General features: G+C 59.9%; 1 protein-coding gene across 1 annotated transcript in view; it reads right to left on the minus strand.

Annotated features, from left to right (window-relative positions):
- Positions 1-20,247, minus strand: part of SNX29 (sorting nexin 29) — an 81,323-nt gene extending 61,076 nt beyond the window's left edge. The window contains exons 1-6 of the mRNA XM_056107415.1: positions 20,182-20,247; positions 19,150-19,202; positions 8,169-8,293; positions 3,587-3,767; positions 1,607-1,677; positions 571-819 (exon numbers count right to left, since the gene is read on the minus strand). Of these exons, the coding sequence (XP_055963390.1) occupies positions 571-819; positions 1,607-1,677; positions 3,587-3,615 (349 nt within the window). The 5' untranslated portion in view covers positions 3,616-3,767; positions 8,169-8,293; positions 19,150-19,202; positions 20,182-20,247. The remainder of the gene's footprint in view (positions 1-570; positions 820-1,606; positions 1,678-3,586; positions 3,768-8,168; positions 8,294-19,149; positions 19,203-20,181) is intronic.
- Between the last annotated feature and the right edge of the window lie 481 nt (positions 20,248-20,728).

The following is a 20,728-nucleotide window of genomic DNA, read 5'->3' on the forward strand; positions in this document are numbered from 1 at the left end:
CACTCTCCCCTCCATCTGGGCTCAGTGCTCTCACCCAATCTGTGCTGACTCAGCACCCCCTGGATCTGCAGTGAATCAGCATCTCCTGTATCCACGCTGCCTCAGCCCCCACCACCATATCTGTGCTGACTCAGCACCCCCCACCCCCGTGTATCTATGCTGACTCAGCACTCCCCTATATGTGCTGACTCAGCATACCCGTGTATCTGTGCTGACTCAGCACTCCCCTGTATCTGGGCAGCCGTGGCGTGATGCACGATGTTGCCCCGGGTTCCACAGTGGGGACCACATGGCCCCCGGCACCCAGGCAGGGGCAGCCCCTGAGCATAAACACAGATGAAAACACAGCAGCCACGGGAGAAGCCGCCACGTCACAGCTACTGGCCGCTGCGTGGGAAGAACCACCTCTGTCCTCGGGGATGCGTCCCGCGTGTCAGATGCTTCACGCATCCCGGCCGGGCGTGCGGCCGAGGGTGGGCTCGGGCAGGCCCTCCTGAAGCCCCTGCTCAGGGAGTGGAAGCACCACTGACCGGCCCGCCCGCCACCCCCCGCACCGGCGGCCTCCCTCACCGGCATTGAGGCTCCGGGTCACGACGGGGAGTGGCTCGGAGTCCTGGTCAGGCCGGATGAGGATGGCCACGGGCGCCGAGGCGGTGATCTCCCGCAGCAGGCTGCTCACGCCCTGCGTGGGGCCCTTCAGCAGGGCGCTGACGTTCTGCGTGGACTCCCGGAGCAGGTCCGAGACGCTGGGCGCCAGCCTGCTCTGCCCGTTGAGGTCCGTGTTGTCGATGTTGATGGCGAAGAGGATGGAGTTGAGGCCTGAGCAGGGGCGGAGGACAGGGAGGGCCGGGCCGCTCAGGGCCCCGTTCCCCAGAAACCCACGCGCCTCCCTGCCCCCCACCCGTCCACGGGGCAGATGGAGCCATGGATCGGGGCATGGTGAAGGCAGAAACTCAGGGTTCGGACATGCCAGACAGGAGCCCAGCATGACCCCCCTTGGTGGTCAGTCAGGGCTGGCCCCGCTGGGCTTGGTTGCCTGCCCTGAGAAGAGGGGACACGGGCATCCGGGGGCAACAGGGGGAGGACCAGAAGGGCCGGCCCCACAGCTGCCTGGGTCGCTGGCCAGAGGTGGTTGTGGGGAAACCCGGTTCCTCGGAACAGGCCGGTGCGGGGGTTCGAGGTGAAGGTTCAGGAAAGAAAGGGGGGCCGGGGAGGACCTGGCAGCAAGCTGCCCCCAGTTCTATCAGGCTGACGTCAGAGGGGCATGATTTCAGGGTCCACCTGACCCCCAGGGGCGAGCAGGTGCACGGGCCCGCCAGTATGGCCCTGGGGAGACTGTGGCCCCTCAGAGGCCAGGGAGGGGACAGCACGTGTGGGACAGGCCTGGCCACCCCTGCGGGGACCCCTCCCCGGGTCTCTCACTGCACCCCAAAGGCACCGTCACAGCCACAGCCCCGTGGACTCCCTGCAGAGTGACAAAGTCGAGCGAACCGCGCTGCCCGCTCCGGTCACTTCGGAAATGCCGGGCAGTGACTCAGAAGGTGGCGAGGCGCAGGGCCAGGCCGGGGGGGGCGCTCTGGGAGTGACGAAGGCCTCTGGCTCTTACCGGCCGCCATGGTGGGCAGCATGCTGGCCCGCTCCTCGTCCATCACGAAGGACCAGTCTTCGTAGAAAGTGCTGCCGGGGGGAGGGAGGGGGACAGGCCCTGAAGCGGGATCTCCCTGGGGTGGCCCCTCGTGTGGGTGCCCCGCCCTGTCCATCCCAGAGGCCCAGAGACGGGGGAGCTCCCAAGGCTGGAGGAGCCAGTGTCCTGAGGGTCCTCTCCAGACCGTGCTCCTCACAGCCTGCGGCTCCAAGAGGGACCAATGTGGGTGTGCACCCCCACCTGAGCATGCAGGTGAGAGCGTATCCCCGGCACCCCCTACATGAGCAGGTGAGCTCACGAACACCACCACCCCCCCCCCCCCCCCCCCCCGCACTCCGTCCCGAGGGAGCGCAGGTGCGCGTCTACCCTGCCACCCCGGGACTCCAAGACCCGAGCATGCGCCTGTGAGCGTCTACCCCGCCCCCAGGGTCCCCCTCCTCGAGCATGCGCAGGTGCCTGCTGCCCCACCCCCATACCCAAGCGTGCCTGGCACCGCGCATACCCTGCCCTGAGATCCCCAGACCCGGGCATGTGTCTGTAAGTGTGTATCCCACCCCGGGACCCCCATACCCGGCGCGCAGGTGTGCCTGTACCCCGCCCCCGGGACCCCCATACCCAGGTATGCGTAGGTGCACATGTCCCCCACCCCGGGACCCCCAAACCCAGGTGCGCGCAGGGGCACTTGGGCCCTGCCCCGGGACCCTCATACCCAGGTGTGCGCAGGGGCACTTGGGCCCCGCCCCGGGACCCCCAAACCCAGGCGCGAGCAGGGGCACTTGGGCCCCGCCCCGGGACCCCCAGACCCACGCGCGCACAGGGGCACTTGGGCCCCGCCCCGGGACCCCCCATACCCAGCTGCACGGGGCCCATGTACCCCGCCCGGGACCCCCAAACCCAGGCGCGCGCAGGGGCACTTGGGCCCCGCCCCGGGACCCCCAGACCCACGCGCGCACAGGGGCACTGGTACCCCGCCCCGGGATCCCCAAACCCAGGCGCGCGCAGGGGCTCTGGTGCCCCGCCCCGGGACCCCCAAACCCAGGCGCGCGCAGGGGCACTGGTGCCCCGCCCCAGGACCCCCAAACCCAGGTGCGCTCAGAGGCACTTGCGCCCCGCCCCGGGACCCCTAAACCCAGGCGCGCGCAGGGGCACTGGTACTCCGCCCCGGGACCCCCAAACCCAGGCGCGCGCAGGGGCACTTGGGCCCCGCCCCGGGACCCCCAGACCCAGGCGCGCGTAGGGGCACTTGGGCCCCGCCCCGGGACCCCCAAACCCAGTCGCGCGCAGGGGCACTTGGGCCCCGTCCCGGGACCCCCAAGCCCAGGCGTGCTCAGGGGCACTTCGGCCCCGTCCCGGGACCCTCATACCCAGGCGCGCGCAGGGGCACTTGGGCCCCGCCCCGGGACCCCCAAACCCAGGCGCGCGCAGGGGCACTGGTACCCCCGCCCCGGGACCCCCAGACCCAGGCGCGCGCAGGGGCACTGGTACCCCGCCCCGGGACCCCCAGACCCAGGCGCGCGCAGGGGCACTGGTACCCCGCCCCGGGACCCCCAGACCCAGGCGCGCGCAGGGGCTCTGGTGCCCCGCCCCGGGACCCCCAAACCCAGCCGCGCGCAGGGGCACTGGTACCCCGCCCCGGGACCCCCAAACCCAGTCGCGCGCAGGGGCACTTGGGCCCCGTCCCGGGACCCCCAGACTCAGGCGTGCTCAGGGGCACTGGTACCCCGCCCCGGGACCCCCAAACCCAGGCGCGCGCAGGGGCACTTGGGCCCCGCCCCGGGACCCCCAAACCCAGGCGCGCGCAGGGGCACTGGTACCCCCGCCCCGGGACCCCCAGACCCAGGCGCGCGCAGGGGCTCTGGTGCCCGCCCCGGGACCCCCACACCCAGCGGCACGGGGCCCCTGTGCCCCGCCCCGGACCCCGGTCCCCTGCGCGGGCGGTACCCGAGGCGGCCGCGGTCCGCCAGCAGCATGTGCAGGTAGCGCTCCAGCGAGTGCTCGTTGAGGGCGCAGCGTAGCCAGGCGCGGCCCCGGCCGGCGTCCGAGGCGATGTGGCGCAGGGACGCGAAGCGCTGCAGCTCGTGCTTGCTGAGGAGCTCCTTCACGTGGAACCAGAACACGGGCTCTGCAGGGACACGTCCATCAGCGCGGGCCGGCGCGGGGCAGCCCAGGGCCTGGACGCGGCCGGGCCCCGCACCACCGCCCGCGCGCGGCGCCTGAACCCCGCCCACCTCTGTGCGTCCCGCCTGGGGTCCAGCGAGGGCCGGTCCAGTCTCAGGCACCCGCCAAACCCGGGAGGTCACTCGCAGGATAAGCCTGGACAGGTCAGCGGCCCACAGGCTCAAACCCAGCCCCCCAGAGCGCCAGCACGGAGCGGAGGGCCTTTGCCTTGCTCGTGGCAGACCCAGGTGCGAGCCTCGGCACCGGGCATGCGCCTCCGGGAGTGACCCCTGGGCACAGAGCCAGGAGTGAGCCCTGACCACTGCAGGGCTGGAGGGAAGGGAGGGAAGTGCTGAGCTTGGTGGCCGGAGGCCACGACCCCTGCTTGATAACCAACCACCTCCTCACAGCCAGCACCCGGGAGCGACCCAAGGTTGGGGGAGGTGCCTGCCCACCTGGGTCTGTCTGATCCCGGCACCACAGAGCGTGCCCTGAGCACCTCCAGGAGTGACCTCTGAGCAGAGTCAGGAGGAAGCCCTGGAGCCTGGCCAGTCGAGGCCCCCACACAAATAGGAACAGTAACAAAACACCCAGAGGGCTGGAGCGATAGCACAGCCGGTAGGGCATTTGCCTTGCACTCCGGCTGACCCAGGTTCGATTCCCAGCATCCCATATGCTTCCCCCCCAGCACCGCCAGGAGTAATTCTTGAGTGCAGAGTCAGGAGGAACCCCTGATCATTGCTGGCTGTGACCCCAAAAGCAAAACGAAATTAAATTTCTTAAAACTAAATGAGCATCCCGGGAACAGCTGGAGGCGACATTTGGGGCCGGCTCAGTGCTTCCCTGTGTCTCCTTTGGTTTGCAGGGTGGTAGATGGGGGCTGGCTGTCCCGGCCGTTCCCTCGGCATGCTCGGGCGTCACCGGGCCTCGCTGCCAGCCTCCTCCAGGACCTCCTCAACCCTCCCGAGAAAGCCCAGAGCAATTTAATCTCCAGTCTAGCAAGTGACAGAAACTCCACGGCCCTGGGAGACTCGTTCTCCCTCCATCCCCCAAGTGTGCCCGCACCGGGCTCCTTGCATCCCCGCGGTCCGCTGGTGTCTCTCCTACGTCAAGCGGACCGCGGACGAGCTCGAGGGAGAGGACAGCCCTTAGCTACTGAGGCTTTTCAGACGGTCGCACAGACACCACCTTTGCAGGGTCCATCTCGCGGGCAGAGCAGATTCGGGCTGGCCCCCAACCTTGAGGCCACTGCAGAAAATCCGCTGTAAGGGCTGGAGCGATAGCATTTGCCTTACACGTGGCCGACCCGGGTTCGATTCCCAACATCCCGAGAATGATCTCCCTAGCACCATCAGGAGTAATTTTTGAGAGCAGAGCCAGGAGGAATCTCGGAGCATCACCAGGTGTGACCCAAAAAGCAAAAAAAAAAAAAAGAAAAAGAAAAAAAGAAAGAAAATAAAAGAAAAGAAAAAAAAATCTGCTACAGGAAGTGCCTGTCGTGAGTCTGAGTTCATGGAGCCAGCCTGGCCTGTAACTTAGACACATGGGCCGGAGTGGCCAGTGCCTGGAACTGTGTGAAAACAGACGCGGTATTTCACGGAGCTGTGGGCTTGGGGCAGGCATCGTTGCTGGGAGCTACTCTTGGCTCGTGGCTTGGGGTCACTTCCTGCAGTGCTTGGGGGGCACCAGGCCAGGGGTCAAACCCAGCTTCCTGCGTGTAAAGTCACGTACCCCAGCCCTCTGAGGCGTCTCCCACCACCCCATCCCACCCCTGGAGAGAGATGTATTTAATCATCACAAACTCAATTTAAAATTCTTCTCATCCAAGGACATGGCGTCATTCTCATGGCATGAGGGAAGGCCTGGGGCAGCTGGGCAGGCTCTGAAGGTTCCGGCAGAGACCGAGTATCAAAGTCCAGGACAGAGCTCGGAGACGGCATGGGGGGATCCGTGGGCCTGAGCCCCCCGGACACAACTTCAAGCCCCAGCACCGATGAACCCACTAACATCCCAACTTACTCTGCACGGCAAATGCCGGCGGTCTCAGGAAGGCCGGGGGGAAACCCCCCGAAATCAAGCAAGCAAAAAGGGAAAAGTCTCCTGCAGGGGGTTGCAGGGGTGCGGCCTAGGGCGAAGCATTCTCCTTGCATCTGTGAGGCCTCAAGGGTCTGTCCCAGGCACCACACATGCACACACACAAAAGGCTGAATGAGGGCTGGAGCGACAGCACAGCGGGTAGGGCGTTTGCCTTGAACGCGGCCGACATGGGTTCGATTCCCAGCATCCCATAGGGTCCCCTGAGCATTGCCAGGAGTCATTCCTGAGTGCAGAGCCAGGAGTAACCCCTGTGCATCGCTGGGTGTGACCCAAAAAGCAAAAAAAAAGAAAAAGGCTGAATGATGCCTCTCCTCCCAGTCCCCCACCCCCATGCGGCCCCCTCCCCAGGCCTTTGCGGCCCCCACCTCCACGAAAGCAGAAGCCCGGCAGGAAGCTGGGGAGGAAGTGAAGACGGCACCCAAGCAGGAGCCAGGGCCAGCTGGACACGGCCGAGGGCAGCAGCCAACTCAGCCACCGGCCAAGGGCACAAACAGAAGACGGAGGGGGGGCTGGAGCGACAGCACAGCGGGGAGGGCGTTGGCCTGACACACAGCCAACCCGGGTTCGATCCCCAGCATCCCATCGGGTCCCCCGAGCACCACCCGGAGTCATTCCTGAGTGCAGAGCCGGGAGGAACCCCTGAGCATCGCCGGGTGGGACCCAAAAAGCAAAAAAATAAATAAATAAATAAATAAATAAAAACGAAAGAGGGCGGAGAGTCGGCCACCAGAGGCCCTGCAGAGCCTCTCTGACCCCCGCCTCTGCCTTCAGGCCCCCAAAGCCATCCCCCGGCTTCCTTCCTCCTGGAAGTGGGGAAGAGCGGTGCCGGGTGAGAAGGAGGCCTTCCTCGCCCAGCTGGCGGGGGGCAGGGCGTGGTCCTCTCCCCTGACTTCCCCAGGCAACCTCCTGCCCCTCAATGCGCTGACCAATGACTCCCTCGGCACCCGAGAGACACCAAAGGGGAACCGAGAACCCCGTGGGACTGAGGGTTTCCTCTCGCCCATCGGGGGCCGGGCCGGGGCGCTCCCAGCACGTGAGGCTTCACTAGAAATTATTTTAAGACAGAAATAAACTTGTGCCTCCCCCACCCAGACCCCAGGGACCCCGAGCCGCCAGAGTACAACGTGATCAGCCGTATTCGAAGATGCCCTCGTTGGGACTGGAGCGATGGCACAGCGGGGAGGGCGTTTGCCTTGCACGCGGCCGACCCGGGTTCGATTCCCAGCATCCCATAGGGTCCCCAGAGCACCGCCAGGAGTCATTCCTGAGTATAGAGCCAGGAGTAACCCCTGTGCATCGCCGGGTGTGACCCCCCCCCCCAAGAAAAAGAGGCCCTCGAGGCCAGAGAAGCAAGTCTGTCGCCTGTGAGAGACGAGGCGATCACTTATGCCACCCTGTTTCCAACAGCCAGGAGAGGGCTGGGGTGTTGGCCCTGCAGCAAGTGGGCAGCGTATCCTGCAGTCTGCTGAACGGGCCGTCTGCACGGCACCTGGGCGTCTGAGGACGGGCAACAGGGAGGTCCCAGCTGGGCTGGGGCTGGTGAGGCCTGACTCATCTGCCCCCACAGCCAGGAGAGAGTCAGGCTGGCGGGGCAGCCGTCGGCAGGAGGAAAAGTGACACTGACTGAACGGAGGCCTCGAAGCTCAGATGTGGCCCGGGTCGGGCGCTTGCTCAAGAGGGAATTGAGGGGCCGGTCAATAGTCCAGCAGGTAGGGCGTTTTCCTTGCATGTGGCCAACCCGGGTTCGATTCCCAGCATCCCATAGGGTCCCCTGAGCACCGCCAGGAATAATTCCCGAGTGTAGAGCCAGGAGGAACCCCTGAGCATTGCCGGGTGTGACCCAAAAAGAAAAAAATAAGTGGGAATTGATTCCAACTTGTCAGACCGACCCCAAGACATCAGAAAAATGATGCCAGCATGTCCCTCCGGTGGCTCATGCCTGGATGTCCCCCGGGACAGGCTGGACCGACGGAAACGGCCACTGCAGCCACACTCTCCTGTTACTCTTCAGTGGAAAGCGAAGCCTCCGGATGCCTGGACACAGGAACTAATGGTGACAGCACGTCCATTCCCCGCCCCTCAAAATCGGCACAGCCACGCCCCACACCCCACCCCACCCACCCCAGAGAACCGCAGACGCCACCAGCATCCCCACGGATGTGGGTGCCCCCGTCCGTGCCTCTCCCAAAGCCGCCCCCCCCCCCCACCGCCCGCCTCACCAGCTAGGGAGAGGCGTGTGGGGGCGTGCGTGGCCACCAGCCCAGGGTACCTGTTTCGGTCTTGCTGGACAGGCCCGCAGCCTGTCTGAGGGCGGCGGCCGTGAGGGCCAGGCCCCGCGTCCTCTTCAAGCCGTGCTGCAGGACAGCCTCGAACTGGGCACACAGGCAGGTCACCCTGCGGGAGAACAGGGGCTGTCAGTCCACGCTGGGGACAGAGACGCCACCTGCCCGAGGCAGGGAGGGAGGGGCGGGGTCTGGGAGATCAGCACCCCATGACCCAGCGGGGAGGGGCAGGTGACCCGCCCACAGCCCACGGGGGCTGCCCACACGCCTCCCCGCTACTCCACTCCTTCTCCGCGACGCAGAGAAGCCGCAACCCGTTCCCCTGCCTTCAGTGAGGAGCAAAGTGACCATCACAGGCAACCTGAAATGGACACAAAACTGAGGCTGGCCACACACGTTCTAGGTGAAAAGGAAGCTCAGATAGAGAAGAGAGCACCAAATGAAGGGTGTTGTGAGGACCCGCCCAGGGTGAGAGAAGCATGCTAAAAGTAGTCTATAGACCAAACATGATTGCCACTCAAGGCCTCTCTTGCAAAACACAGTACCCAAAAGAAGAGAGAGAGAACAAGGGGGAATACCCTGCCACAGAGGCAGGGTGGGACGGGGGGGGGGGGGGGATGGAGGGTGGGGGGGGATGCTGGGACCCGTGGTGATGGATGACGGGCACTGGTGGGCACTTGATCATTGTATAACTGAAACCCAAGCACAAAATTTGTAAGCCTATAACTGTACCTCATGGTGTTTCACTAATAAAAAAAGAAAAAAAAAACTGAGGCTGGCCAGAAAGCAGAGGCGGCAGAGGGGCAGAGGGATTTGCAGACCGATCAGTTCCGGTGCAGTCCGCCCCACTGGACCCCGAACTATGTCTGATCGATGTGCCTGGACTCGGATTCAGGCCCCACCACAGCCTGACACGCCAGCTCCTCCGTGGCCCGTGGGATCTGGCCCTGGCTTCACTCACACCCGTCTCAGGACCGTGGCCGGGGGCCGAGGAGGGGAGCACCAGGGGACTGAATCCACCCGCCTGCCACACTGGAAACACTGTGATCCAGTGGCCTGTGCCTGACACTAAATAGACATACACGTATGTCTATGCATGTATACATGTATGTGTATATATGCGCGTGATTTGTTTTTGAACCACACCCGGCGATGCTCAAGGGTTCCTCCTGGCTCATGCACCCCTGGCGGTGCTTGGGGGACCCTATGGGATGCCGGGGATCGAACCCGGGTCGGCCTTGTGCGGGGCAAGTGCCCTTTCTTGTGTCCTATCACGCCAGCCCCGTGTGTATGTAGATTCTGCCCTTGTTCTTTGCTGAGTTGTGAAAGGTCGCATCGGGAAGTCGGGCCCGGCTGGAGTTTTCACTTAGGCTGCAGCGAAGGCCATGGGTCTGGGTGGGTTTCTTCCCCCATAACCCGAGAGCAGGAGCCCTCTCTGCATCCACACGGCTTAGTGTGTGTGTGTGTGTGTGTGTGTGTGTGTGTGTGTTCGCACGCGTATGTGTGTGTGTGTATCACACCCAGCGATGCTCAGGGATTACTCGTGGCTCTGCATTCAGAATTCCTCCTACCAGTGCTCGGAGGGCCAGATGGGATGCTGGGAATTGAACCCGGGTCGGCCACACGCAAGGCAAACGCCCTCCTCCCCACTGCATCCACATGGATCACAGCAGCTGCCTCCATTCTGGCCCGGGTTTCCGGGGCTCCTGGGTCCCTCCTGGGCTTGCGGGCTTCGGAGCCCTGTCCCTGCACACATGCAACACGCACCACACACACACACACACACACACACACACACACACACACACACACACGCTTAGACAGGCCGGGCGCAGCTGCAGCCTCCCGGGAGCACGGAGAGGGAGGCGGGTGAGTGGGCGGTGCCTGAAGCCAGCTGCAGTGGGCGGTGGAGACACAGGGCGGGCTGAGAGGAAGGGGCCTGGCTGGCGGCGCCCTCCCACCATTGCGTGGACCTGACACGAGCCAGCAGGCCGGGCAGCACAGAGCCAAGCACAAAGGCCCTGTGGCTCCCGCCCCCGCTGGACCTCGCCTGCCCAGAGGCGTTTCCTGTCCTGCCCAGCACTAATAACAGCAGGTGCTTGTCACATTTCACACCCATGACACTGGCGGGGCCGGTGGGGCCAGTGGGGCCAGTGCTGTGGGCTCCAGTCACACGTGAGGAGCTTTCCAGGCTTCCCCGGGGCTCCCTGAGGACAGGGCACACTCAGCTCCGGTGCCGTGGCCACACATGTGCTGGGGTCTTCCCGCCACATCCCAGAGCCCCAGGACAAGCTGCAGTCACAGAAGGGCTCCCCCGCCCTCCCAGCTGGAGATCAGAGGGCATGGACACAGAGAGATCTGTGAGCACAGAGATTCGTGGACACAGAAATCTGTGGACAGAGTGATCCGTGGACAGAGAGATCCCTGGGCACAGAGAGATCCCTAGACACAGGCCGATCTGCCAGCACAGTCGGGTCCCTGAACATGAGCAGGACGTGGACACGGTGTGTTGGAGGAATCAGCACAGCTGCAGGAAGGGGGCCAGCACGCGGGGTTGCTGCCCGCTGGCTTTGCACGTGGCCCAACCTGGGTTCCAGCACCACAGACTGTCCCCTGAGCCCCATCAGGATGAATCCCTGAGCACCCAGGCAGGACTCAGTCCTGAGCACCACCAGGTTTGGCCCCAAAAACCAACAAATCAGCCACGGTCGGTCCCGCCCATCCTGGGCACAGCTATCTGCCTACCGAGCCCTGCCCGGGGCCGTGCACAGCTCCACCCCAGAGTCCTGGGCCCCTGGGGCCTCCCTCGAAGGCAGCTGGGGCTGAGCCCTGTCAGAACTCCCGGGGCAGGGGGCAGAGAAGCTCTATTTTTATTTCTTTGTTTGTGGTTTGCTTTTTGGGTTACACCCAGTAAAAACGATCAGGGCTTACTCCTGGCTCTGCATTCAGGAATTCCTCTTGGCAGTGCTCGGGGGCCCATGTGGGATGCCAGGGATTGAACCCAGGTCCAGGATGGAACCCAGGTCGGCCGTGTGCAAGGCGAACTCCCTCCCATCCCCTGGGATCTGCCAGTACAGACCACTGCAGCCCTTGGCCCCTGCTTTTGTTATTTTAAACTGCCTTCAAGATGGCCAAAGTCTGAAGAGGAGGAGTTGGGAATTTAAGTGAAGAACTTCAGCTGCTGGGGCCCAAGGGACCGGCCACTTGATTGCAAGCAGCCAGTCCCCACGTACTCGGAGTGCTGGAAAACCCAAACAATAACAAAACCAAACACTTGGGGTGCATTTGGATCTGTCTCCCAGCAGTGGACAGCACACGCACCAAGCACCAAGCACTGCTCGCCGGCATCCTGCCCTAGACTTCAGGCCCACCTGGCCTGCACGGACCCTCTAATGAGCCTTGGGAAAATCCCATTTCTGCTCCGGTGTCTGAACAAGAGTCAGGGCCAGCGGTAATGGCAACCGAGCCATCCCATGTGTAGACGGATTCTTTTTTTTTTTTTAATTTAATTTTTTCCTTTTTGGGTCACACCCGGCAATGCTCAGGGGTGACTCCTTGCTCTGCACTCAGGAATCACTCCTGGCGGTGCTCGGGGGTGGGGGGGACTCTATGGGATGCTGCGAATCAAACCTGGGCCAGCCACGTGCAAGGCAAAAGCTCTCCCCGCTGTGCTATCGCTCGGCCCCATGCAGGCGGATCCTAATGAATAAATCCTTTTATCAGGCTCCAGCTGGACGGGGATCTTCTGGGCCGGTCCTAGGCAGGGTCCGAAGCACCCTCAGTGGACAACAGCGGCCCCATCTGTGAGGCTGCAGTCGGCGGTGCCCGTAACAGCAGCCCATTTCTGGCCCTGGCCAGGGCCACGGCTCCATCGCCGGCACTGCCCACGCAAAGCCACACAGGACAACCCTTGGAGGCCCCAGGCCCCCTGGTGGGATATTAGTTCCATTTTCAAGAAGGTTCTCACCCTTTGCCCAGGAAAGATCAATCCTGGGCTAAGTTAAAGGGCAGATAAAGATTTACAAGAAGAGAAAAAAAAATGATTGAGAACAACATTAGTGACGTCAGTAGAAAGTACTTAACATTTGGGTGACTGATGACACAAATGATACCCAGAGCCAAGGGCCCAGGGCTGTTCAGGCCCTAAAAAGCGTTTACCAGGAGCTGGAAATGTTTTTGGGTAAGAGCAGGGTAAGAGCTGAGCACTGTCGGCAATCGTTCATGGCCGCGTGACATCTCACACTCTAGGCAATGGACGTACCAAGACTAACGCACAACACTTGATGGAGTGAAAAGGACACAGCAGCTAATCTTTTTTTTTTCTAGCTTGAAAGGTTCTATTTTTAATCCATAAAGATTTTTTTGTTTTTTTGTTTTTTAATTTTTATTAATGAAACACCATGAGGTACAGTTGTGGACTTACAAGTTTTTGTGCTTGGGTTTCAGCTATTCAATGATCGCGTCTCCCATCCGAGGGCTGGAGCGATAGCACAGCGGTAGGGCGTTCGCCTTACAAGCCGCCAACATGGCTGACCCGAGTTCGATTCCTCCGCCCCTCTCGGAGAGCCCGGCAAGCTACCGAGAGTATTCGATATGCCAGACACAGTAACAACAAAGTCTCCAATGGAGACGTTACTGGGCCCGCTCGAGCAAATCGACGATCAACGGGAGGGCCTTTACCTTTACCTAATGATCGCGTACCCATCCCTCCACCAGTGCCCATTCTCCATCACCACGGATCCCAGTATCCCTCCCACCCCCCAACCCACCATCCTACCCTGCCCCTTTTCTTCTCTCTCTCTCCTTTTTGATGCTGTGGTTTGCAAAAGAGGCATTGAGTGGCAATTATGTTTGGTCTATAGTCTACTTTCAGCATGCATCTCCCATCCTGGGTGGATCCTCCCAACACCCTTTATTTGGTGCTCCCTTCTCTATCTGAGCTGCCTTTTCCCCTAGCCTATGAGGCTGGCCTCCAAGCCGTGGAGCAAACCTCCTGGTACTTATCTCTGCTATTCTTGGGTGTTAGTCTCCTATTTTGTTACTTTATGTTCCCCAGATGAATGCAATCTATGTCTATCCCTCTCTTTCTGACTCATTTCACTTAGCATGATACTTTCCATGTAGTACCACTTGTATGTAAATTTCATGATTTCATCTTTTCTAACAGCTGCATAGTACTCCACTGTGTAGATGTACCAAAGTTTCTTTAACCAGTCATCTGTTCCCGGGCACTCAGTTTTTTTCCCAGATTCTGGCTATTGTAAAGAGTGCTGCAATGAACAAACAAGTGCAGATGTCACTTCGACGATACTTTTTCGGCAACTAATCTTGATCAAAAGATGTATATAGGGGCTGGAGCGATAGCACAGCGGAGAGGGCGTTTGCCTCGCACGCGGCCGACCTGGGTTCGATTCCCAGCATCCCATATGGTCCTCCGAGCACCACCAGGAGGGATTCCTGAGTTCAGAGCCAGGGGTAACCCCTGAACATTGCCGTGTGTGACCCAAAAAGAAAAAAAAAGAAAAAAAGTGTGTGTGTGTGTGTGTGTGTGTGCGCACAAGACTCAACGGGGCTTAATGGCTCCAGGATGAGACACAACAATCTTCTCCTCTAAGGGAACTTTGTTGGATCATTTTTAGCAGATTATTCATAGCAAGCAACACAAAATAAATTACTTAGGACCTGCTTTTGGAGCAGGCTTGGACGACGGTGGGAAAATTCGAAATAATGGCGGTGGGAAGGTATAATGGTGGGGGAGTTGGTGTTGGAATATCGAATGAAATAAATCACTGTAAACAACAGCAACGACCAAAAAAAGAGCTGAGTGCTGGGAGGAGATAAAGGGACAGACATGACAACCTCTCAGCACCTGGACTGCAAAACCGTATGCAGACCTGGCCCCCTGGCCCCCAAAACCCCTTTCATTAACCACAGAACAAAATCTCAGAGGACCAAAAATTTTTTAATCTATGAGTGCTGAAAGCATACATAAAATTTAAAATAATAGTAATAAATCGGAAAATAATAAATCAGAAATATAGAATCTTAGAAAAGAATAGTCTAAATTTTTTTTTTTAAGTTTTATTTGGTTTGGGGGTTTGGGGCCACCTGGTGGTGCTCAGGGCTTACTCTTGACCCTGCTCTCAGGGGTCACTCCTGCAGGGGCTCGGGGCATGATAGGAAGTGCTGGGCATCGAACCCAAGTACACTGCATGCAAAGCAACTGACCTGCCCACTGCTCTAATTCTCCGATCCTAACATTTCTTTTAAAAAAAATTTTTTTGGATGTTTTTGGGCCACACTCGGCGATGCTCAGGGGTTCCTCCTGGCTCTGCACTCAGGAATCACTCCTCGCAGTGCTTGCGGGGCTCCATGGGATGCCAGGGATTGAGCCCGGGTTGGCCACGTTCAAGGCCAGTGCCCGACCTACTGTACTGTCACTCCAGCCCTAAAACCAAAATGTTAAAGTTGACAGAAACAGCCCCACAGAAACTCTTCACTACTAGATGGCAGCATTTCACTGGCATAGCAAAGCAGTAGATGACAAATCAGAGGGGAAAATTCTGGCACGTATAGCTAGGAAGTGATTCATATTCATAGTATGTGGAGGCCCCCTACAAGGCCTTATTCTATGGGCCTACATCCTTATTCTATAGGAAAAGAATAAGCAATCCTATGACATTTTTAAAAAAATTATTAAAGAAGGTAAATGAACCAACCACAAAGGGAAACGGTGAGCACTGAATGGTGAGTCTCCCTCCCAGGCAAACAAATCATGCAGGTTTTTTTTTTTTTTTTTGGCTTATTGGGTCACACCCGGCGATGCTCAGGGGTTACTCCTGGCTCATGCACTCAGGAATTTTTTTTTTTTGCTTTTTGGGTCATACCCGGCGATGCTCAGGGGTCACTCCTGGTTCATGCACTCAGGAATTGCTCCTGACGGTGCTCGGGGGACCATATGGGATGCTGGGAATCGAACCTGTGTCGGCCATGTTGGCTGCGTGCAAGGCAAACGCCCTACCCGCTGTGCTATCGCTCCAGCCCCAAAAATCATGCAGTTTTGAGGTCCCAGTCTAGGGCAAGGAACTTGAAGCCCGCTCACAGAACTGAGAGCAGCGGAATGTGAACTGCAGAGAGGTCAGGAAGTGCCACTTCTCCTTTAAGTTCCCACCCCGTGGAACTCTGGCAGTCTTGGGGGCCCCTCTGGGTCCCCAGAAGACCAGCAGTGCCAGGATCCACCCTGGGCCTTCTGCTTGCCCAGCATGCCTTCCACCCTCGGGGCCGTCGCCCCAGCACCTACCCCTCAAACCCTCCTTCTAAGAATCTATGCTATAGGGGCCATCGCTGAGTGTCACCCAAAAAGCAATTAAAAAAAAGAAAATCCGGGGCCGGAGTGATAGCACAGCGGGTAGGGCGTTTGCCTTGCAGGTGGCCCGACCCGGGTTCGATGCCCAGCATCCCATATGGTCCCCTGAGCACGGTCCGGAGTAGTTCCTGAGTGCATGAACCAGGAGTAACCCCTGAGCATCGCCAGGTGTGACCCAAACAGAAAAAAAAAAATCTATGCTAGAGTCAGAGCAACAGTCCAGCAGGTAAGGGGCTTGCCTCGCATGTGGGGTTCGATCCCTAGTATCCGCTACGGACCTTCCAGCCCCGCCAGGAGTGATCCCCGAGCATAGCTGGGTGTGACACAAAAACAAAAACACAAAGAATTTATCCCACAGTTCTAAAAGCAGGGCTCATTAGGAAATAAGCAAAAGGAGACCAACGGGAGTGATAGTGCCGCCGGGAGGGCATTTGCCTTGCATGCGGCTGACCCGGGTTCGATCCCACAGGGTCCCCGAAGCACTGCCAGGAGTTAATTCCTGAGTGCAGAGCCAGGAGGAACCCCTTGAGCATCGCCGAGTGTGACTCAAAAGAAAAAGGAAAGAAAAAAAAAAAAAGAGAACCACAAACAGCAAAGAAGAGGTCCAGGTGGAAGCAAGTGGAAATACATTTCGCATCGCTAGCCGTTGGAGAAACACAGCTTGGAACTACCCCGTGTTGATGCTGAGCCTCTGCAGGAACAGAAAATGCCAACTGGGTGCAGGGCAGGGCTGCTTCTCCACCACGGGCGGGGATGAAAAACGCGGCCAAATAAGTACCAGGCAAACAACTGGGCAGTTCCTCACCGACGCAGGTGTGCGACCAGCACCCGCCAGCAGACGGTCTCGAGGGTGCCATCGGGAGAGGCGACAGTGTCTCTTCTCGAGACACGCTGGGACGTGAAGTCCTGCCAGGAGTGATTCCTGAGTACAGAGCCAGCAGTGATCCCTGGGCATCGCGAGGGGTGACCGCCACCAAAAAGAAAAAAAATAAAAAACACCCAACCACCTCAAAAGCAGCAACAAAAAAATGTCCAGGGATGCTTATCCTTACGCTGTAAAACTTGGAGCTAGTCAGCATTCCCCTGAGGCCAGCCGTCATACAACACCACACAGCCTTTTTAAAGAATTGTTCGGGGTGCCAGAGTGATAGTCCAGTGGGGACGGCATTTGCCCTGCAACTGCCCAACCGGAATTCAAAATCCTCAGCATCCCAGAGGGGCCCTTGAGCACTGCCAGGAGAGATCCCTGAGTGCAGAGCCAGGAGGAACCCCTGAGCATCGCTGGGTGTGACCCAAAAAGGCAAAATAAACAAATCACTGAAAGAATAAATAGGGGGCCGGGCCGATGGTACAGTGGGAAGGCCCCTGACTGGCACGCAGCCGACCTGGGTTCAATTGCAACACACCTGGTCCCGAGTGTCCAGGTAAGCCCAGAGCACGGCTGGGTGTGGCCCCAAAACAAAACCCCCCCAAAAAATAAATGATCAGATATGTAACTTGGAAAATTTTTGACAGGGTGCTCCCCAGGGGGAAAAAGAGCGATGATGTAGGACATTCTGAATGATTCAACTGGTAAAAATAACGCGATAAAGATCTGTGTGTGAGAGCATGAGTGCGCACACGTGTGTATTACATTTGCATGTGATTACGTGAGGGTGGAGCAGATAATTCTTGATCGGTCGCATCAGTGACCCAAAAGGAGGGAGAAGAGAACATGGCAGCAGAAAAATACAAGAGGCAGGGGAGGAAAAAGTTAAAAAAGAGAAAGAACCAGAAAGGGGGGGTGGGGGGAAGCGAGCTGGCAGCAACGAGAACTCACAAGAGAGAAAGAAGCTCCCCAAATCCCCCGTGGGAGTGGGCAGGGTTGAGGCTGGCAGGTGGGCACGGGTAACGATCAAGGTGCCAGTCTTCCGGGGCAACCGCGAATCGGAAGAACAATCAGTTTTCGAGAGTGTGAAGTCAACATTTCTAACCGTTTTCTAAAGTGTCCGACAAAAACACCCGACTATTGGCCAGTCGCAGGACAGCAGGGAGGGCACTGGCCTGGCGTGGGGCCAACCTGGGTTTAACCCCGGGCGTCCCACAGGGTCCCCCAAGCCCTGTCAGGAGTAACGCCTGAGCACACAGCCAGGAGTCAGCCCTGAGCACCGCCGGGTGTGGCCCCAAACCCACCCACCCAAGTGTGTGCTCGGAAGCCAACACCGCCTGGGGGGCCCGCGGCCAACGAGAACCGGCCTCTGGCACAAGGGGCAGCAGGCAAAGACGCCAGGAACCAACAGGGAAAACCAGAACAGAGACGCCCGCTGGCCTGGCACAGAGCCACGAGCAGGGGGGCCGCAGGAGACAGAGGCGGGCTGTCACTGGCCAAGGGAAGGTCCAGGGTGACCCGGGGCCCACACTTCTGGAAAAGGGAACTTTGTACCCAACACTGGCTTTGCCCAGGCAACCTGCTGTGTGACCACAGGCCCACCTGCCCGCCAGATGGCCCACGGGGGCATCCAGCCTCAGTAACTTCGCAGAGTGGCATGAAGGAAGGCGTGAGCCGAGCCCGTGCCTGGAGGCGCCTCACGCTCCATCCTCAGTGCTCTAAGGACGCCTGAACACCCCAGGGGCGACCGTCAACGCCCCAAACTGGGAGTCGCTGGTACGGCCCAGCACCAAGACAGAGCAAATAACGGGGTCCCAACGTCCCCTGCCCCAAACTACCCATAGGCATTTTTGGGGTCTCTCCCAGTGTCACTGCTGCCTCTGGGTCAAGGTCCCCCGAAGCCAAGGGCCTCTGCAACAGCTCTTTGTGGCTACGCTGGAGAGGGATGTCTTTGGGACCAGAGCAATATAGTTTAGTTTAGCAAGGAGGGCACTTGTCTTGCACACAGCCAGCTAGGTTCGACCCCCCGGCGTCCCATAGGGTCCCCTGAGCACAGAGCCAGGAGGAAGCCCTGAGCACCGACGGGTGTGACCCCAAAAGCAAAAAAAAATAAATAAAATAAAAACCCTCTAGAAAAAACAAATACAGAGGCTAGAGTCATAGCACAGTGGGTCGGGCGACAGCACAGTGGGTCGGGCTTTTGCCTTGCATGCTGACCCAGAATCCCATAGGGTGTCCCCACCCCCACCCCCCGCCCCGGCACCACCAGGAGTCATTCCTGAGTGCAGAGCCGGGAGACACCCCTGAGCTGATATCACCGCGTGTGACCCAAAAAGAGAATAAATAAATAATTAAAGAAATATGTCCCTTTTCTGCTTAAAACAAGTTCTTCGCAGACTTGATTTTCCGACGGTGCCGTGCTAATTTTCTGTCGGACGCTACACGCCGCTGGATTCACCGTTTTTTTCCCAATTCCCAGTCCTGATCTCCAAGCTCTTGCTTGCTGTTACAAGCTGCCCTGGAGACGACTTTACACAGACCCACCCCCGGCAGGGACGCCCTCAATCAGGGGGCCTGGAAGTTCTTTCAATGATACAGTCACAACTGTCATGATACCCACGGCCCAGGTTCCATCGCCGTATTACAGGGTCGCAAGGCCCAACACCCCGGCCAGGCCCCTCCCGCCACCGTTCGGCTCCGGGGGTCCCCGGGGTCCGGGGTAGCACATGTGTACCTGCTGTCAGCGTCCGAGGCGATCTCCTTTCTCCCTCCAAAGCGGATCTGGCACTGCAGGAAGAGAGGGAGGTCAGGACACCCGGTGGGCAAAGGAAGTTCAAACCTCAACCAACACGGGGAGACGGCCCGGGGCGACGGCACAGGGGTTCGGGCGCCTGCCTGGCTTGCAGCTAGCACCTGGCCCTAGGGTGAATCAACACTGCAGATAGGGCACCTGAGCACTGATCCAGGAGCAGCCTGGAGCACCTCTTGGTGCGATGCCAGACAAACAAAAACAAAACAACAACAAAAACTGCAGCGAGGTAACTCAAAAGAGCAGGGGAGCCCTGGATTTCATCCCAGCCCCGCTCGGTCCCTGAGCATCCCCAAGCATGACCCAAAGAAAGGGGAGACAAGGGGCCAGAAGGACCGGACAGGGGCTGGAGCCATAGCACAGCGGGGAGGGCGTTTGCCTTGCACGCAGACAACCCGGATTCAATCCCCGGCATCCCATAAGGTCCCCTGAGCACCACCAGGAGTGACTCCTGAGTGCAGAGCCAGGAAGAACCCCTGTGCATCACCAGGAGTGGCCCCCACCAAAAAAAAGAAGGACAGGACAGCGGGGAGGGCACCGGCCTTGCACGCAGCTGACCCGGTTCAATTCCTGGCACCCTGCAGGGTCCCCCGAGCCAGGACTGAGCACTGAGTGCTGAGCCAGGGGTAAGCCCTGAGTCCTCCTGGGTATGCTCCCCCACCACCACCACCCCCCAAAAAAAGAACCAACTAACAACACAGCCTGCAGGCTCAAGAAAGAGGCCTGAGAGTCAGGGTGCTGGGTGCGGAGTCAGGCTGTCCCTGTACCCCAGAACGTCACCCACGCCAGAAGGGACAGCAGCCCCGTCTGCGGCGGCCCCGGAGAGGAAGCCCTTCTCTCCCGCGGTACAGAGCGGGGAAACCACCCACAGCGGGGCCGGACACTGCCCGGCCAGCGGGAGGTCAGGTTCCCACCCGCACGCAGAGGCCAGCAGTGAGCGGGCAGCACACGCCTCACCTGCTTCACGGCGTCCAGCAGCCGCTCCAGCAGACACTGCCTCTTCAGGTCACTGTTCTGGGGCCCTGAAAGTGAGGTGGGGCAGAGTCACGGGCGCGAGGGCCCCGAGTCGCGGGCGCAAGGGCCCCCGAGAGAGACGCCAAAGGGCTGAGTGCGGGCACTGCACGCGCCACCTGGCCCCAGAGCACCAACCGGGAGCATCCTGAGAGCACCCAGCGCTGAGACCAGCCCCGGGGCAATCGCCAGGCGTGACCCAAAGCACAACCCAAGCTGTGGAGAAGAGCTTGGGCAGGTGCTGCCGGCCGGCAGGCGGGGGAAGGGCCGCGAACAGAGGCCAGCCGCCTCCTTCCGGCCTTCGGCAAGGTCAGAGCAACGGAGGCCAGCCTGGGAGACAGGGTGCGAGGTCAGGCCCCCAGGAAGCGCCGGACACAGCCCCACGTGGCTGCACGAAGGCCCCTGGCCAGCGCCTGGCGCAGCCCGACCATGATCAGGGGACAGCGTGATCACCAGCCCTGCAGGGGAAGGTGGCCGCCCCCTTCCCCGGGTA

Source organism: Sorex fumeus, unplaced genomic scaffold (assembly GCF_029834395.1).
Source record: "Sorex fumeus unplaced genomic scaffold, SorFum_2.1 ptg000165l, whole genome shotgun sequence".
NCBI lineage: Eukaryota > Metazoa > Chordata > Mammalia > Eulipotyphla > Soricidae > Sorex > Sorex fumeus.